An 18,995-nucleotide genomic window follows, 5' to 3' on the forward strand; every position below is an offset into this window, starting at 1 on the left:
GTGGATTTTTGTTTTTGTTTTTTGTGGGTTTTTTGGTTTTTGGTGTTTTTGGTTTTGGCTTGTTTCAGGATTTATGGCTACATCAGCAAGTTGCGTGTGAAAATAAAACATTTTTATTAACAATGGAAGAATATTTGTAATGTGGGGCTGTCGTCAACTGGTCAGACACAAGGCAACATCTTAGAGAACAAGTTTCAGTCCATTTATTTCTCATGATCCCAGGCACTGAAACTCATAATTCCAACAGCTACTTCTAGCATTCCTCCTCCTCTGAGCCAATTTACACAGAACCAAAAGTCCAGGGCAGGATTCCAGACCTTCCAGACTAAGAATAGGTAAACCAAATTGAAACCAGAAATGTTCACAATTTATTCAATGATGCAGCATTCCTGAACCTCCCACTTCTCAAACATTCCACCACACCAACTCATGTGGTTTACTATTATTGTCTTCTCACAAAAGGTTTACAGTGAAATATATATATTTCTTTCCATGTACCCTCAATGTTCAAGTTGATGCAAATCCTCTTTAACATTGTTTTTAAATTAAGGCTTATGTTTTTTCATGTAACCAAATAACTTCTAAATTTACTAAGGAAAACTATGTTTTTCCCCAAAACAGAGAAATACTATCTGATATATTTTAATTCAATTTAATAAAATTTTACTGACTATATAATTTTGCTCCAGGGAAATAGGTGGGAAAGGGGAGGGCATGCCCTCAAAGAGCTTATATTATTGGGTTGTCGGGGAGGGGGAGGGGGAGAGGGAGAGAGAGAGAGAGAGAGAGAGAGAGAGAGAGAGAGAGAGAGAGAGAGAGAGAACTCCTAACAGAGTCCCAAATCTCATTTTCTATTTCAGAATTATAATGTATATTAGACATGAGAGGGCTGCCAGAGAGACACCTATTAATATATATAGGTATGATTTGAAAAACGAAGTGAGACCTTTTCTGAAAAATAATTAAGCCTTATTTGGCTACTTGGCTTGATGGGGAGGCCTGGCTATGCCAATTATGTTATGAAACTCCCAAGATTTTGACGGAAAATATATGTATGGCAAGTGTCAATACACAGGTAGCTTTTTAAACATACAGTGAAAAATCTTACAAATTAAGATTATTTTATGCAAACAAAAATTTCTGAAGAGCACCGCCACCAGATATGCAATCTTTCAGAGCTTCCACTACACACAGTGACAACAGTACCTTGAATGAGGGCCAACCATCCCCAGTGGTCCTGCATTGTTGGCACCCTATCTTTTCACGTTAAAGGAAAGGGCAGGTCTCTCTCCCCAAGTCAGCTACTGACCCTAAACACCAAGCCATTCACCTCTGTGCAATATGTGAAGGGACAATCATGGATAATCCACAAAGCCAGGGTCATCTCTCTACACTTGACATCCAACTACACTAAGAACAAATAAACCCAAAGAGTAGAGTATATGAAATAAACCATGCTCCAAAAAAAAAAAAACACCAAAAACCAGAATGGAAATAACACAAATGATTATAGTGATTTTATTTGTGATAAGATCATGAGTGATTCCCAGCTTAGAGTTCCCAAATTTTCTCTATTGTTATATTAAAACTATAATTTAAAACAACTGTATTTAAATGAGGAGGTTTGCTTTTTCCTTTTAAGCAAGATCAAACCAGCTCCCTCCCCAAACTGAAAAGCTATCAGAGTTAAAGGAACAAGGAATTTTTAAGATAACCTTCCTTAAAATTCTCAATGTTAACCTTTTGGAACATCAATCTAAAATTTTAAAACAAAGAGAGAAGCCACTTGTTGAATCTTCATATTATATTGTATGTGTTGGTGAGGGGAGGGACAAGGAGGGTCAGGGTTAAAATCTCAACCCCAGTCTCATCCTGATGAGTTAAAAACTGATCATCCTCTTAAAAATTTGATGAAACTTCTAAAAACAGTTGCTAGAGTGAAGTTTATTTATATGTCTCCAGGAGTAGAAAATAACTCTTTAAGCCCATGCTTTAAGAAACCACACTACAGAATAAACATGTCTGCGCTAAAGACTGTTGTCAATATTGATCCCATGTCAAACTCATTATCGGTTTGTCAACAGCACTTAACAATTTCTGAATGACAAATGAGAGGTATACTGAACTAGTATTTCACATTAGGCAGGGAAGGCAAGAAATTCATCCAGATGATTTGGTTGGGGCTGATAAAATTCATATTATTAACTGCATCAATGGCCTATAAATGATCCAATTTTCTCTAAAGAAAAAGACATCCCTTCAGAGTGACAACAAGCTATTTTGATCTTTTTTAGGATCCCTTATTCGCTCCCTACTTCTAAGCTTACAAGAAGCTCTAGTCACCTCAAACACAAACATTTTAATATCTTTTGTTTCTTAGCTTCAAAATGATCTTTGATCACACAAAACCAAACTTGTAGAATCTTTTTCTTTTTCTGAAACCAGCATTCCAGATGTACTCTAACTACGCCTTCCATATACCAGAGGCTCATTACCCTGTGTATACTTAATTACTATGGCAACCCCAGCTTTGCCTGTGTTTGTGCTATTCTATGCTGAGTTAGCAGTTTAAGTCAATTTCCTCAGTAACCTTTAAATCATTTGCACAATTAGTAGGTTTGATTTGGATTCTATTTAACACATGCTCTCTGGTTCTGCTTCTTACCCTAACTATTTTACAGAGGATGGAGGTTTTTCTCCACTGTGATGCATTCACCACCAGCAGGCCCTATCGCCTCAATAAACCAAATCCACCAATCTCCCACTAAAGCATCTATGTGTCGTCTTCTTGTTTCCAATAACTATCTAGCAGCCCAAGTAAAGCTATCAATATTACCAGGGAAAATTCAGATTTCTACTCAAGAGGGTCACTTCAATTTAAGCAACATTACAATTTACCTAGTTCAAACTGAAAAAAATTATGAGTTAACCCTATCGGAGTTGACAGCAGTATAATCTGTTGATCCCAGGAGATGAGTCAAACAGGGTCACCACTTTGTTGCACTAAAAACCAACCAAATCTTTATGTTCTGGTCAATAACTGCACAGGCAACATGGTCCCCACTCTCAGAGCAATTTCGTTTTCTTAGAAGAGATAAAGTAGATAGGTAAGCATCAACTGCAAGCATTATTTATTGAGTGCCTAATGAATGAAACAAAAGTAATTAAGGCAATATATACTCAAGGGTTACATTGTGTTTAACCCTTAAATTAAGGGTTTATCTTAATGTATAGATTATCACAGGGAATTGTCATAGGGACCCAATTTGAGAACCTCATAAGCAAAATATGGATATGGGTTGATAATTCCCCAAAAGAAAATAAATATGAATCCTTGTTGAGGTAGTCCAGCCTCATCTATAACATTCTAAAAGAATTAAAGATCCCCTGAGGTCAAAATGGAAAGGGCAATGGAAATGAGTGAGAACCCAAAGGATAAGGGTCAGGTCAGTATCTCCTCCTCACATATCCAATTTTGGAGGACTGCGCTAGAATTTACGATTTCATTATAGTTTCATTCCTATTCACTGAGGAACTATGACGTGGTGCAAACAGCAAGGTATAGTTGGGGTTTAGATGGATGGATGAGAGGACATTTTAAATAAGGGGTTTAATATAAACCACGGTTCCAAGATAGACAGAATCAAGGCAAATTTGTGGAACAAGCCTGACAAGCATAGTTAAGAGACGCTGGGAAATAGTAGAAAGTATAAAGGACTCTTAAGATGAAATCAGTCTAAGAAAAGCCCAAAATACAGACATAAATTATCTGATTGCAGTTAAAAGGCAATCAGTGAAGAGTTTCCAAGTAAAATAAGGATGACTTTTCCTTAAAGACCAGCACTTTCACAATAAGGTACATATACATTTTAGACATTTACTCAGAACAGAGAACTAAAATAAATTGTAGCACGTTAATAGTAGTACACTCTATGCCACACACACACACACACACACACACACACAAACAAACACACACTGCACTTTACTTTCTCTTCTAAAACAAAGAGACAAAGAAAGGAATATGTTATTCCAAACAGATGTGAAAGAAATTCATGTAATCTGTGGTCTTAGGTACCTCATATCCCCCTCTATGTCAGTGTTTCTCAAATTTGAATTAGGTTCAGAAACCTTTTGAAGAAAAATAATTATCAAAGAAGACCCAAGGAATGTCTTACTAAAGGGTTCTGAGGGTCCCTAGTTTGAGAAACATGACTTAAACATAGAAAATTTTTAAAAAGACTTTATAACTGATAAAATACATCAAGATAACATTTATAAAACATGTAGAACTTACACTGACTGAGAATTATTAAAGGAACTCGAGTGTGGTAACCCCGTTTAGAACTATTGTGCAAAGCCCAGTGATTTCTACCAAACAAGCTGTTCTTGTCAGTGTGCCCTAATTTCAAGGATAGCCTAAGAAATTGTCCAGTTCATTGAGTCTTTATGAGACATTTCCTAAAGGGACCAGTCACCTTATCAAGTTTTCAAACTTCCCAATGATTTGTCTTGTGTTTTTTTCATCCTCCTATAACTATCTAATGGGTCTCCCTGTTGACGCTTGTAATATAATTACACTTTCATGAATATGTCTCCTAATCCCCCATACAAACTGTTTAAGTAATTTGTGTAGGGCATTCCAGGGAAACAAAGCTAGCATAACTCTCATCACCAGAAACATGGGAAGCATTACTCATTAGTAGTTATCATTAGTAAAATTCTCACCATCTGGTAAGGACAGTTCACCCCTAAACCATTGGAAAACCACTGGAACCAATTTTTCACCTCTGAGGAAATATTTTCCCTAACTTAAGACCAATGGCCATAACTGGGCAATAAGCAGAAACCCCAGAGCTGACAGAGTTTGGGTGCCCTCTAATTCCAGTACATCAAATATTGGTTTTTTTCCTCAATTGGAGGTGGTGCCTTGAGGACACAATAGGAACTGAAGGGGAGGTGAAGTGGGATGGCTATCAGTTCCATGTACTACTGGGATGTCAGAAAAGTCATGATGTATTTCTTATATGTTTTTCGTTGCAAAAATGTGTTATGACTTTTCCGACAACCCAATATATACATTTTCTAAACTGAGGTTCCATATAAAACTGAAGATAGGACTTCAGTTGTAACTGAGAGAGGCTACTCTTTAATCAGACTGTCCCCACCCTCCTCACACCGCCCCTACTCCAGTTCCCAAAAGAATTCTTCTAAAAGTTCTTAAGCTGTTTCAGAGCTGATAATACTACTACAATTCTTTCCAGCTCCATTTCACCCCCAAATCCACATGGCTCAAGAATGGGACCCAAAAATGCGAACATCTCTACATAAAAATTAATGCCCTTATCCCAAAGCCCAAGGGGTTAAATGGAAAAATCTGAAGGAAATCTGGACTCTACAGATACCCACACACCAACTTCAGTTACCTTCTCAGGGATGAAAAAGAGCCATGGTCCTTCCCATTTTCATTTTAGAGACCTCAGGAGCTCACCAACATTAATTCCAGAGATCAATGTAGAGCTTTGGGAAAAAAGAAAATCAGAGAACCAATATAGTGGTTTCTTAATGTAACCTCACAGATCAACAAGAATATCTTTACCTGAAACACTGATATTTTTCATGAAAATGGAATGTAAAAAATTAGTAGAAACCTTTCTTATCTCAGAAAAGCTTTATGTAAATTGGTGTGATGTCAAGTGTGCGCAGAAGCATGCTAACCTAAAATAAAACCTGAATCGGAAAAGTGATTATTTTTCTCTCCAGACTATGCCTGCCTCCATTTCCCATTTTATCTCAATATTCTCACAACACTTCTATCCATTTGTCTCTAAAAAATCCAGCTCAGAAGCAAAGGGGACTTTCTTCCTTTGATGTGAATTGCAGATGTGATGCCTCTCCCTGGAGCTCTGGCCCTTCCAGCCTCCTTTCTAACCAGAAAATGGAAGGCTTCGTGGTTTCACTCATTACTGGAACAGGTGAGAGAGAGAGTCTACAGAGCAAGAGGGTCCAATGTCCCTAAAAGGCCAGCATACAGGCAGCTGGGAAGGCTAGAATGGCAATAATCCAGCTACCGAGCTGCTCCCCAGCCTCTGTCCCCATGCCATTTGTGATTAAATATCAGAAGAAAATCACGTTTGGGGGGTGGGGGCTGGAGTATCCACAGGACTCTGATACATGTAGAGAGGAAGATCAGTTCTCTGAGGATAGCAACGAGAGGAATGAGCAGCATACCTATGACATCCAGCGTTCTTATTTTAGGAAAATGACATCTTAGCATTCAGCAGGCAGTCAGCAACTTGAAACTTAACAGCCTAGAGCCTATCTAAAAGGCCCCACGACCCTATCTTCCACCAGATCAAGCTGGTACATGCAAGAGAAATCTTTACTCATGCTCTGGTTAAAAAATCAAACAAACAAAAAGAAACTATTAGAATCCTCAAATGCTTAATTTATTTAATCAGTATAATTAATAGTGAGGCACAGAGAGTTTGAGTAATTTGCCCAAAGTCACAAAGTCATGGGGCCAGAAATCTGGCTCGAGTATAATCTCTGGTTTAAACCCTATGCTAGGCTGCCTCCCTCAGGTGGGAGGTGCAAGCAGAGGAGACAGCTCAGCACAGCCGAGCACATCAATCACTGTGACCACAGTTTATCTACAGCTTCTCCACACACAGTGAGCAAAGAAAGAAGCATCGACTGGTTTCAGTGAGAATTTTTATAGTAAATATGCATAAGATGTCTCCCTTCGTTGCAGCTTTGAATCTCAGTTTCTGCATCATTAAAACGGTCAGAATAGCAGGATCTCCTTTTAGAAGCTGGTGTGAACATTTATTCTTCAATAACACCTGCATATACTTCACTATACCCAGGACTTAGCACATACCCAGCTCCCTTCTCCACCTTCCAGGACATTTGTGAAGTTCAAATGGAAGACTTCAGGTATGGGTTAGGAACCCCAAGGTAAGATGTAAACAGCAGAAAGGGAGTCAATGATAGAGCAGAAGTAAAATTCAGGGAGCCACTGGATGAGCTGCTGGGCCAGGGAACCTCCAGTAGAGAAGTTTTCATCAAAATGGAGTGGGGGGTGGGGGGGGAGTGCACAGAGAAACCAAGGCCAGAAGGTCAGGAAAATCTGTTTCTGAGGGAACCCAGGGACCTGAAACTAACAAAGAAGCTCCCCCCAGCATCTGTAGGGATGACTGAAGATAACAAAACACACTTCTCCCCTCCCATTCAACCAAAGCCAGGGTCTGTGTCTGGAGAAACAGCTTAGAAACTAAGGAAGGTAATTAAGGGCAGGGGTGCCTGAACAGCCTCTTTCTGAGCCAACATGAAGTGGCCAAGTAACATAGCACTCTCTTGCTCACCTCCACAGAGCAGGAACTGTAAAATACCATCACACTCTACTAGCACATAGTATACATGAAACTATGTGCAGTGGCATGTATAGGAATCATAACCCTTGGGTGAAGTCAACAATTCAGAGTTAGCCATGAAAAAATAAACATCAAAAATGATTTTTCACCTTCTCTGTTGACTTCAGAACCAGGCCCTAAGAAAAGATGCTCTTCATATGCATATAGGATCTCTGAGAGGTAGAGAATGAGAAGCCATGTTTCTGCAGCCCTCTCCCCATATGGCCCCCACCCATCGAAGATCAGAGCCTAAGGCTGATTTGTGTACTTAGAGGAAGAAGGGTGGAACCACAGTGAGAGAGTGAGAGTGACTTCTTTCTGGAGTTGTGCAGACCCAAAAGTCCTCCTGAAGCATCTGTGCCCAGGGAACTCAGGGTGGTGACCATTTAGTTCTCCAGCTTCAACACCATTAGCCACAGAAGTCTTCTCCCAGGCACCGAGAGCAGACCACTAAAGCCTCAGGAGTCTGAAAGATGGTCTCAGTCTTCAGCTCAGAAAGAGTGCAGCCAGCAAGGTGCAGGGCAGACAACCCACACTTCAGTCATGGGAGGTGGCTAAGGGTCCCTCCCCACCCTGCCCTGCTCCACCCAGTGAAGGGAATAGGTCCAAAAGAGGAGGGGTCCAAAAGACCTTCTTGCCTTCCCTATTTTTCAGGCCCTGCTCATGCCAAGACACACTTCCTCGGTTCAAACCACAGCCTTTCCCTATCTATTCTGCTCTGTAAAGGCTGAGACCAGGGTGAGAGCCAGACCCTCCCCTGCCCCCACACACAGACCCTAACCACATATCATCTCTCTATCTGTGCTCAATTCGGCCTTAGAGAACAGGACTGGACAGGCTGGACCGGCAGTGCAACAGACTCCCCCCCAAATCACAGCCACAGGCCTCAGATGGCCCATAACTCACAAATGAAACAAAACTGAAGTTGTCTGAAAGAGGTGACATCAGAATGAGCTGTCTATGATTAACATCAACTCACTCTGCACCATTCAACTCAGCAGAGTAACCAAAGCAGTAATCCTTAAAATAACCAAGAAAATCTAGGCAGATCTATGGCAAGGTCTCAAAAAGACAAGCTGATTTTCACCTTGCCTTCCTCACACTTCTACTGGAGAAAGAATGCTGATGTGCTAGGAACAAGAATGTCTTTTCATTCCTAAAACTTTGCTATGAAGCATGCTATCAAATAAGGTGTGCGTGTGTGTGTGTGTGTGTGTGTGACATTTTTGTTGATTTCTAAACAAAAAAGAGAGAGAGATGAGGTGATAATCTAATTTCTGGTTTTACCATTGAAATTTAATATCAGCACAGCCTTTTTACTACACAATAATTATTAATATTCTACTGAGTAAAACTGACTTAGTTGATCATATTAAAAATTCATCTGTGTTACACTGGGAGTTTTTCTCAGTATTCCAAATTATACCAAAGTGTCAGCACCAAAAAAGAAAAAAACAAAACTCCATTCATTTCAGGGGCCTATGACAGCTTTAATGTAATGTAAACTGAAAATTACTGTGCAGTACCACTAAGAAATATGAGAGTATTAGAACTGTTTTATCATTCCATCCAAAACTAAATTAGAAGAAATATTTCTCTTCTAACCGAAGCTGAAGAAAACCTTGACGGGCTGCTGTGCTGTCTCCTATATTTCCATGGAAATGAACGTGGCACCAAGTGAACAGGACATCTTCCAGGCATCTTTCAGGGACCAAACCCGCTTCTTCTTTGTTTACAGTTACTGCTAGAGCATGCATTTCACATGATGGTAATGTCAAAATAAAATTTAAAAGTCCTTTTAATTCCTCCTCTTGTGTACACACATTCCTTCAATATTCCTACACCTGACATTACCACCAATACTTAACATTCCCCAAAACAAACACCACTTGTATGTTTCCCAGCAGCCCCTGCAGGGCCTACTTCAGGCTAATTTGAATTGAAATTAGAATTTCCAGGTGCCACCACTAATTCTGGGAATTCCACCATGGGATTTCCCACACCAAAGAACCTCAGTTTTCTAGATTTCAGCACATATTCCATAAGAATAAAGTTGGGGTTTTTCTGTTTGTTTTGTTTTGTTGTTTTGTTTTGTTTTAACAGCAGCAGCTATGTCCAAATCCAGGCGCAAACCTCCAGCCTTACCTTCTGGCACCTGGCATGTGGCCAGGCAGCCAACGTGTCTCACTTGTAACTGTCCGGATCCTCAAGCTGTCTCCTGAGGTCCCAAATTTAGCAGAGAGCCTTGCTCGGCATGAAAAGAATTGGAACGACTCAATCGCAATCTAGATCATTTTTCTGTCTCCAAAAGGGGTAAACAATTTTAGTAAACCTCAAATAAAGGGATAAATGGATCAGGCTCAATTCATAGTAACTACACCAATCGATACACCAACTGAAAAAGAGTTTCTTTTATGAGGGGAAAAAAATCAGCCCATTTGATATGTGATGATTTCATAAGCAATGCTGTGGGCACCGAAAGTCTATAGGTGGCTGATCACCACGTCCTAAATGATAGAAATAAGGGGAAGCATGCCCCCAATTTAAGTATAAACAAAAGCCAACGTGTCAGATCTAAACAACCACTGAAAGTACGTTCTGCCCTGCAGCTCACGGTGAGCTGCAGAAGCCGGGGTGCCACTCAGCCCCAGGATCAATGCTCCATTGTGAACCGTCAGGCTTAGCAGAAACTCAACAGGCTCCTGTGTGTTTCACAGCAAGATCCCTGAAAGGATGAAAATCATTAATTCTGAACCAGGGGAGCAGGAGGTTTGTCCATTTTAAAGCCAAATCTACCAACTGGCAGTAGAAAGAAATGAGGGTGGAGGAATGGAGAGAAAGGACAGACCTCAGACAAACAGTTCTACAGCAAAGGAGAAAGGAAGAGGGAACTGGGAGGTTCTCTCCACCTCAGGATCTGTCCGCTGGACTCTCCTTGTGGCAGGCATCTAGCCTCATGCTGGATTCGCAGAGCTCCAGCCTAGGTTAGGAGAAAAAGCCAATGCCAGGCAGGAAAAAGACGGGCAAATGTTAACAAGCAGGAGCCCTGGGCAAAAGTTAGCTTACATAAGGGGGGAAAAATTTCCTCATCTAAATCAGAAAAGATGCAAAAATCCAATGATTTCTTTACCATAAAGACAGCATAAATTAAAATTATAAAAATGGTTCCAAAGAAATTGTTCTTAGATGTTTTCATAATACCTTACCTTTTCTCCTAATATGTTTAATGTCAAATATTAACACATGTATTTAAACTCATTAAAGCATTAATATGCATGCTTTCTTCCTAACAAGCTCATTTTTAAGATACCAAAGTCAGAGTACAGGGGGAAATGGAACTAACTGAATAACAGTATCATTAACATTTGTGTAGTGCTTAACAGTTTACACAGAGCTTTTTATATAAGCTTTGTCATAATCAAATTTCCCAGATATCCCAAACATCTAATGTTAAATTCAACCTAAGCCAACCAAACCTTTGTCTAACACTTCTCACTGGTTTTCTTTTGATTTTTTCCTCCTTATTAATTCCCTCTTCATAGCCCTTTTACTAGGCAATACTGAAAATCAAGTTCATACAGGTGGGCTAACTTGCCCATAGTCTTACCACCAGGTTAGTTAGTGGTGGAAACTAGGACACCAAGGCCCCTGCCCAGCCCTGACTTGCGGCCACCTCTCTGCAGCTCTGAATCTTTTATGAGCACAGACTCTGAAAGCAACAGCCACCAGGAGTGCATTGCTGACTGCCACCAACTAGCTAAGCAGACCTTAGCAAGTTACTAGCATACTCCATGCCTCAGTCACCTTATCAGAAAAATGGAGATAACAGTAGCACCCTCCTCCGAGGTAGTGTAAGCTGGTGCCTGTCATAGTACTTGGCACACAATAAGGGCTCAAAAAACTGTTCTTGTGGTGGTTGTTATTCTCTCTTCCTCAAATATGAAAAATTCTCAGCAGCAACCAGATTACCAAAATTAACTGACACAACTAGTTTATGCAGTTGGTATGATGTAACAACATATGATCATGTAAACTCTTATTACCCATATGTAGAATGTCGAATAATGTCCACCCAAAGATATCAAATCCTAATCCCTGGAATGTATAAATGTTACCTTATTTGGAAAAAGGATCTTTTCAAATATAATTAAAGATTTTGAGATTAGGAGATTATCCTGGATTATCCATATCCAGGTGGGCCCCAAATCCATTAGCAAGGATCCCTAAAAGAGACATACAGAAGAAACAGAGGCCACAGGAAGACAGGAGCAGAGACTGGAGCTATACAGTTACAAGTAAAAGACTGTCGCAGCCGCTAGGAACTCAGGGAAAGGCATGGTACAGATTGTCCCCCAATGCCTCTAGACAGAGCATGGCCTTGCTGACACCTTGAATTCAGACTTCTGGTCTCCAGAACTAAGACAGTACATTTCTGTTGTTTTAAGTCACCAAGTCGGTGGTACTCTGTCACAGCAGCCCCAGGAAGATACACCATGGAAAACAAACCTAGTGTTTGTCAAACAAGGAATAAAAGGGCGAAGAGACATTTCCACAGCTAGGACCGGGAAACGTCTCACAGAAACTACTAAATGGGAGGAAAACCTGATTGAAACTTGGACTGAAGATCCGTGAAACTGTTTAGAAACCGTAGAGTCTGGGAAAATAGTCATTTGGACACTTGGGCCAGTTTTCTGTCTTCTAAGAGGTAGGAATGTGGACATTTGTTCCCATGTAGGGCAGAGCTATGTAACCTGGGAGCAGTGTCTGTCAGTGCAGAGTGCTTTAGAGGTTCGCTTCCTTTGGACACTGCTGTCTTTTCCAAATGTGAAATTAGTCTCTGCATTCTGAGATTATGAGCTTGTTCCTAGGCAAGCATAACTCACTACAACTGAAGGAGCATTTTCCTCTGAGGCAGCACTGGAGGCCCGGAAAGAGTGCAGTGGAGCTCACAAAAGCTGCAGGCATGTGCCAAGGGGACCAGGAGGTGCAACCTAGGTGTAGATGCCAACAGCCCACAGTGCACACAGCCAGCAGTACCTCAGATGTTTCTCCCTGCAGCTTATGAGGATCAGAGGAAGGGCAGGGCCTGGCCTGGACACTGCTTTAGGAGCACAGGAAGTACAGGAGTCCTCCCGTATCCACAGGGGATACGTTCCAAGACCCCCAGTGGATGCCTAAAACTGTGGATAGCGCCAAATCATATGCACACTATGTTTTTTCCTATATATACATACCTACGATAAAGTTCAATTTATAAATTAGGCACAGTCAGAGATTAACTATAATAAAATAGAGCAATTATAACAATACACTGTAATAAAAGTTATATGAACGTGGCCTCTCTTCTAATATCTTATTGTACTCTACTCACCTTTTCACTTAAAGGAAGCATTTTAATGGCTTCTCTTTGGCATATCCGAATTGTCAGCATCACACTACTCTTGTGCTTTGGGGCCATTATTAAGTAAAATAAGTGTTACTTGAACACAAGCACTGCAATACCATGACAGTGGATCTGATCACTGGGATAGCTACTAAGTGACTAATGAGCGGGGAACATATACAGTGTGGAGATGCTGGACAAAGTGATGGATCACATCATGGGTAGGACAGAGCCGGGCAGTGTGAGAGTTCATCACACTACTCAGGATGGCACACAATTTAAAACTTATGAATTGTTTATTTCTGGAATTTTCATTTAATATTATCAGACTGTGGTTGACCATGGGTAAGTAAAACTGCAGATAGCAAAACTGGAGCTAAGGGGGGACTATTGTACATTCTTCAGGGAGGCTCCAAAGAAGAGATGTGCTCTACAGCCTTAGACTGCTGAGATATGGCAACATCCAAGTCAGGAAACATATTTGCCAGTAAAGTCAATTCCATCCAGACATTTGCAGGGCTGTCTGGGATGTGAGTACGTGTTAGGTGCTGGAAATGGAAGGGGAAACAAAATTGCTGCCCTCCAGGTTTCTGGGTACGAGGGAGCTCTGTAGGATGATGATGAAAATGACAGTATTAGAGATAATAATGAAGACATGAATGGCTGACCTTTATTGCATGCTTACTACTTAATAGTCACTGTCCTATATATTTATTATTTCATTTTGTCCTTGCAACAGCAAGTGAGGTAGTTATTATTCTCCCACCTTGCACATGAAGAATCTGAGGCCCAGAGAGGTTAAGAAACTTATCCTTCATCAAGGAGCTAGAAAGGAGGAGCCAGGTTTCAAATCCAGGCAGTTGAGCTCCAGAGCCATGTTCTTAACAACTGCAGTTAAGTGTGAAAAGGGATGAGAGATTTGGGTAAAACATAATGAGAACACAGATAAGAGACTGGCTAACTTACACCTAAGTAGGGTGTGTTGCAGGAGAAAGTACAGTGAAAAGGTGAAATGAAATTAGACTATAAAAGACAAGAAGATCTCCAGGAGAAAGATGGGGATGGACCTCACACCAGAACTTGGGCAAGTGAACAAGGGTGAGAGTTAAAAGCCAACCCTGCATTAGGCATAGTGCCGCCATCTGTTAGGGGTTCCTCATGAAATGCACTGAATGCAAGGGGAAAGGAGGCCAAGATTAGCTTTTGACCATGAAAAGGCCTTTGCTTTCTCCCAAGAGGATTTTTTAATCACCTAAATTGCTTTTTTAAATTGCAGATTCTCCTAGGTCCCAATCCAGTCCCTGAATCAAAACTGCTCAGCAAGGTCCAGGTCTCTGCACTCTAGCAGGCCTCTTGGTGATGCTGTGAACTTGGGAGAAACTCTGCTATGGCCAATGGGACCACTGTAGGCAAAAGATGGGAGGGTCCCAATTAGACAGTGGAATTTCCATATAGTACTTCTTCTTAAACATTAAATTGTATAGACAAATGGAAGAATAATTTGAGACTAATTAGACCTGCATTAATTCTCACAATACAATCCATATTGTAACTTTAGCAGTTTGGCTCTTAATTACAAATTTAATCTGTCTATGAGTACAGCCATTTTTTATTCAAGTTTTTACAATGACTTATAACAATTAAAAATATGTATTTCAGCTGTATCTCAAAACATAAAGCACAATGAGTACATCTTATTTTCTAATCAAGACTTCAAAACTTCTTTTTCTTTAATAGCTCTTAACAATAGCATACTTACAAAAGCTTAGTAGTGACTGAGGAATGACCTCTTCTCAACAATAGCTGAGTTAAACTCTAAAACAGGTTGCAGCCAAGAAATTCTAAACAGTTGATTAAACTGCTCAAGCTACAGAAGGCCACTGTGTTTTGGAATGGCAAAAATTAGAATGAGACAGAATATTTTTATTTGGTCTAAAGCTTGATAATAACGCTTTAACATGTACATACTTCCACCAATTCAAGGTCCTTACAAGGAATATAGTTTATATATTTTAGGAATGAGACTTTATTGCTGAATAAGTGGGTATAAATCATCATATAAATGTACCCACAGACATACAGTTAATTGTTTGTGTTGCTTAAAACAAACAAACAAACAAACAAACAAACAAACAAAAATAAAACCATTCCAAACTGAATTCTCAGGCCAAAGAGCCAGTCAACAACAAAAAAAACAAAACAATGGTAATATAAACAGCAATGTATAGCAGAAAAAAATCTAACATGAGGCAAAAGTTGAATAAGCAAGTGCTGACATTAACGATACTATTAATACAGCAAAAGTCAACTATGGTTGGGAACCCTGTTATAAAAGGATGCCAGATGAGCACTGGTTTATATCTGCGTAAAAGATAATGTTACTTAATTCTGGAAATTCTCTCTGAGGACCTAACTTCCTGCCCCTCTTCCCAAAGAACTAAGCACTGAATTGAGCATATAGTAGATGATCAATATATACATGTAGACCTGATCAATAGAGTTTAATAAATACCACACAGTTTTACCTTAACCTCAGAATTATGCTTTGTGCTCATTCACATAAAAGTATGTATAACTTCAAATACAATCAAAAACACTTAACTCAGATTTCAGTTAAACAGAGGATCATAATTTTGAACCACACTGTTGACTGAAAGATATTACTTAGATGTTGGTTTTGGCAATAAACATTTTGAATTTTGGGAAACCAGAGATTTTCTTAGTACTTTTGAGCTCAGAAGCAAGATTATTAACCAATATATACTCCTATTAAAATATAAAAGTTTCATTTTGTTTTCATTTTATATAAATAGACTTTTTAAAACTATAGACTTTTAACTCAAAAATCCAATCTAATGTTATATCTAAAACTTCTCATTAATTTCAAAAGGGCTTTTTCTGTAATATCAGGACATTTTTGAAAATGCAAAATACCCCATTTTAGAAATGCAATGCATTTTTGAAATGCATTGCTCCACATTTTGAACATTTCAGTGTTTATTAATGCTAATATGTGTTAATTATCAATGTTCTGACACTTGATTCTAAACTAGTCACGTCTGGACTCTTTTAAGGAAGACTCTTTTCACCAATCACTTACATATTTATTCTTTGAAAATTTGCATTCTCTTTCAAATAGTGTGGTTTCTAAAATTTTTTCAGAAAATCTAATACTTACGTACATCTAAATTAGTATTTCACATAAAATCTGTAATACAGGTTATTAATGATACTTGAATTCCACATCATCCAGGTCCACTGGATGTGCCATAATCCACTCTGATTTTCCTTCCCTTACTATCTGACTTGTGTGGTATAGCAAAGAAGAATGAATGGGGGGAGGAGGACAAAAATTTCAGTACAAAAACAACTTTTTCAAAAACTGTGGCTGACCTCAGGATTGTGACAGTAGCTAACCACCTTTATCCAATTTCATTCTACCTTCATTTCCCCACTAAACCACAGAAATTCCCATACAAAAGATACTAACAAAAGAGTAGACTAACTCAATAATCTCCCTTTTGGAACAAGAATTACCTCTACTTACAACATTGATAGGATGTGTAAAGAAATGATTAACATCCAAGTCTGAGACAAAGCAAAAGAACAAGAAAGGAAAGAACATAGGAATAGCTTCCCACCCACTTAGCATCTCTCCATCAATGACTCAAGGCCTCCACTGCAAATTATCAAAACAGCTAGTCATCCCCTTTTACCATACATATGTGTGTATGCACACAAGTTTCTGTATGTTAAGAAAATGCTATGAATTAAAAGATAAACTTTTTAAAAATGAGAAAAACATTTTGAAGAGAAGGGTTAATGACATTCCTACAAAGAACTTTAAAAAACAATAAATACAATGACAACTCTTAGGAAAAAAAGCAAAGCACAAGTCAATAAGTAAACACAAATGGCCAATAAACCTTGCAATATATTTCCAAAGAAAACCCTCTTTTGTCAAATAATTTGGCAAAGACTGAAATATTTCTGGTGTGTTTTGTGGGTGTGAATATAAATGAGCACAACCTTTTTGGAGGGTAGTTTGTTACAAATCCACTAATGCATTTTTGGTGATTTGTACTATGTAAATAATCAGGAATGTACAAATAGCTGATGTGTATACAAAGACACTAATCACAACACAATTTAGCATTTACCGTAATATCCTTAGCTAGGAAACAATGTTCAGACTCAGAGAAAGTTGCATAAAAACTCTGTACTTCTATAGCAAGGAGTATTATGCAGCCAAGATAATCATGCTCTAAAATGGCTTTCTAAATTTTAAGAATATATGAAAATATAGCTTAAGATTACTTAAGATAATTTAATTTAAGGTCACAATTCAGGTTAAGTTTTAAAAAGAAAAATATAAAATCACATACGTATAGTTCTAATTCTTAAAAACACACACATGAATTTCAAACAAACTAGGAGGAAACATAATGAACCATAGTAATGACAATGAGTAGCAGCATTATAAACCTTTTTAGTTCTTTATATTTTTATTATTTTCCAAAATTGGTCTACAAAAAAAATATTATATAAAAAAACAGTTAAAGGGGAAAGAAACTGTACATGTATAAAAAAATAATTAATTAAATATAAAGAATGGTTTCTACTAAAATATTCCTAGAAGATCTGAATTTAAAATATATATACAAAACTAGTTTTAAAAGTTTATCTACAGGGCTGACCGAGTGGCTCAGTTGGTTAAGAGCTTGCTTGGGAGTGTGAGCTCTGAGCAACAGCGGTTCGGGTCCCACCCGAGCTGAGCTGCCGCTGAGCTGCCAACAGGTGGCAGGATGGCTCAGCTAAAAAAAAAAAAATTTTTTATCTACATAATGGAATTTCTGCTAGAGATGTTTCGGAGTAAAAGGCAAACTAAACAATGCTATAATTTACAAAACTCATTCACTTATTGAAGAAATAGGTGTCTGATATGTGCCAACACCAGTCTAGGCATCAGGAACACTGAGTGATCAAGTTTAATTAAAAACAATTAATTTAATTATATACCAGGCATCTATGGTGAGAACCTTCACAGGGATGGTCAAGGAGCACCCTCCTACTTATTTGGGGAGGAGACATAACACTTTGGAGTATACGGGTTGAGAGAAATAACAGAATAATCTAGTGGTTACTTCCAAAATAAGAAAGAGAAATTAGGTCACTTTCTAAAAATGGCAAATAGGTTTTAACTGGGCAATCTTTATCAGTTTTTTGTGGTGTTTTGTTTTGTTTTGTATTGTTTAAACAAACTCACCTATCTTAAGTTTATATATTTAGTCCCAATTTAGGTTAAGATATTTAGTTGAAGAAAAGTATTCAGTAATCAAAAATCTAAAAAGAAAATACAGTATTTTAAAAGTAACTCTGAACATAATTTATTACATTTCAATACACTTTGTTCACTTTGGGGTCTCCATTTCAATGACTTTATTCCTTTCTAAGTAAAATAGTTGAATTTGACATTTTAACCACGAGTGTTTATTCACTTAGTTACTATCAAAAAGACATATGGGGGGAAATTTTTCTGTGATGTTATTTTCATACGTTCTTCTTGTGACAACAAGAATGATTGGCTCAAGTTTCTGTAGTGAATGAGGCTGTAGCGGGTGGGGATGCAGCCACGCCTCGCTGCTTGTCCCTCCATTTGCATGCAGTATTTTCTTTTTTTTTTTTAATTTTTTTATTGTTAGTTTCAGTTGTACAGAAAAATGCAATAGTTACCCTTTTCACCCTCACAAAGTAACAACCCCCCTTCCCCCATCCACTGCCCTCCCACCCCCATATCATGCTTATCTATTACAATTCCATTGAATCCGTTCCCGCACTCTACTCCATGTCCCGAGGTTATATATGTATATATAATTATCGTTGACATACAGTATTATTCAACATCAGTTTCAGGAATAAAATGTGGTCGTCAGGCCTCTACATCAACTATGAAGTGGACTTTCCAAAAGGTCATGGGTCCATCTAGCCCCCTAAGAAATGCTTACAACATTATTGATTGTATTCCTCGAACTGTCTTTTTCTATCCCTGCGGCCAAATTACAATTACCCAATTGTATTGTCTCATCCCTTCCCCTTCTCCTTCATCCCCACCCCCTCCCTACTAGCAACCCTCAGTTCTTCCTCTGTGTCTCTGAGACTATCTCCATCCACTTCTCCCATCCATTCAGCTCCTTAGA

General features: G+C 38.7%; 1 protein-coding gene across 1 annotated transcript in view; it reads right to left on the reverse strand.

Annotated features, from left to right (window-relative positions):
- Positions 1 to 5,411: 5,411 nt before the first annotated feature.
- LOC109376034 (uncharacterized) overlaps positions 5,412 to 18,995 on the reverse strand; it is a 48,229-nt gene continuing 34,645 nt past the window's right edge. The window contains exon 3 of the mRNA XM_019631686.1: positions 5,412 to 5,520. Within this exon, the coding sequence (XP_019487231.1) occupies positions 5,510 to 5,520 (11 nt within the window). The 3' untranslated portion in view covers positions 5,412 to 5,509. The remainder of the gene's footprint in view (positions 5,521 to 18,995) is intronic.

Source organism: Hipposideros armiger, unplaced genomic scaffold, assembly GCF_001890085.2.
Source record: "Hipposideros armiger isolate ML-2016 unplaced genomic scaffold, ASM189008v1 scaffold_1036, whole genome shotgun sequence".
Taxonomy (NCBI): domain Eukaryota; kingdom Metazoa; phylum Chordata; class Mammalia; order Chiroptera; family Hipposideridae; genus Hipposideros; species Hipposideros armiger.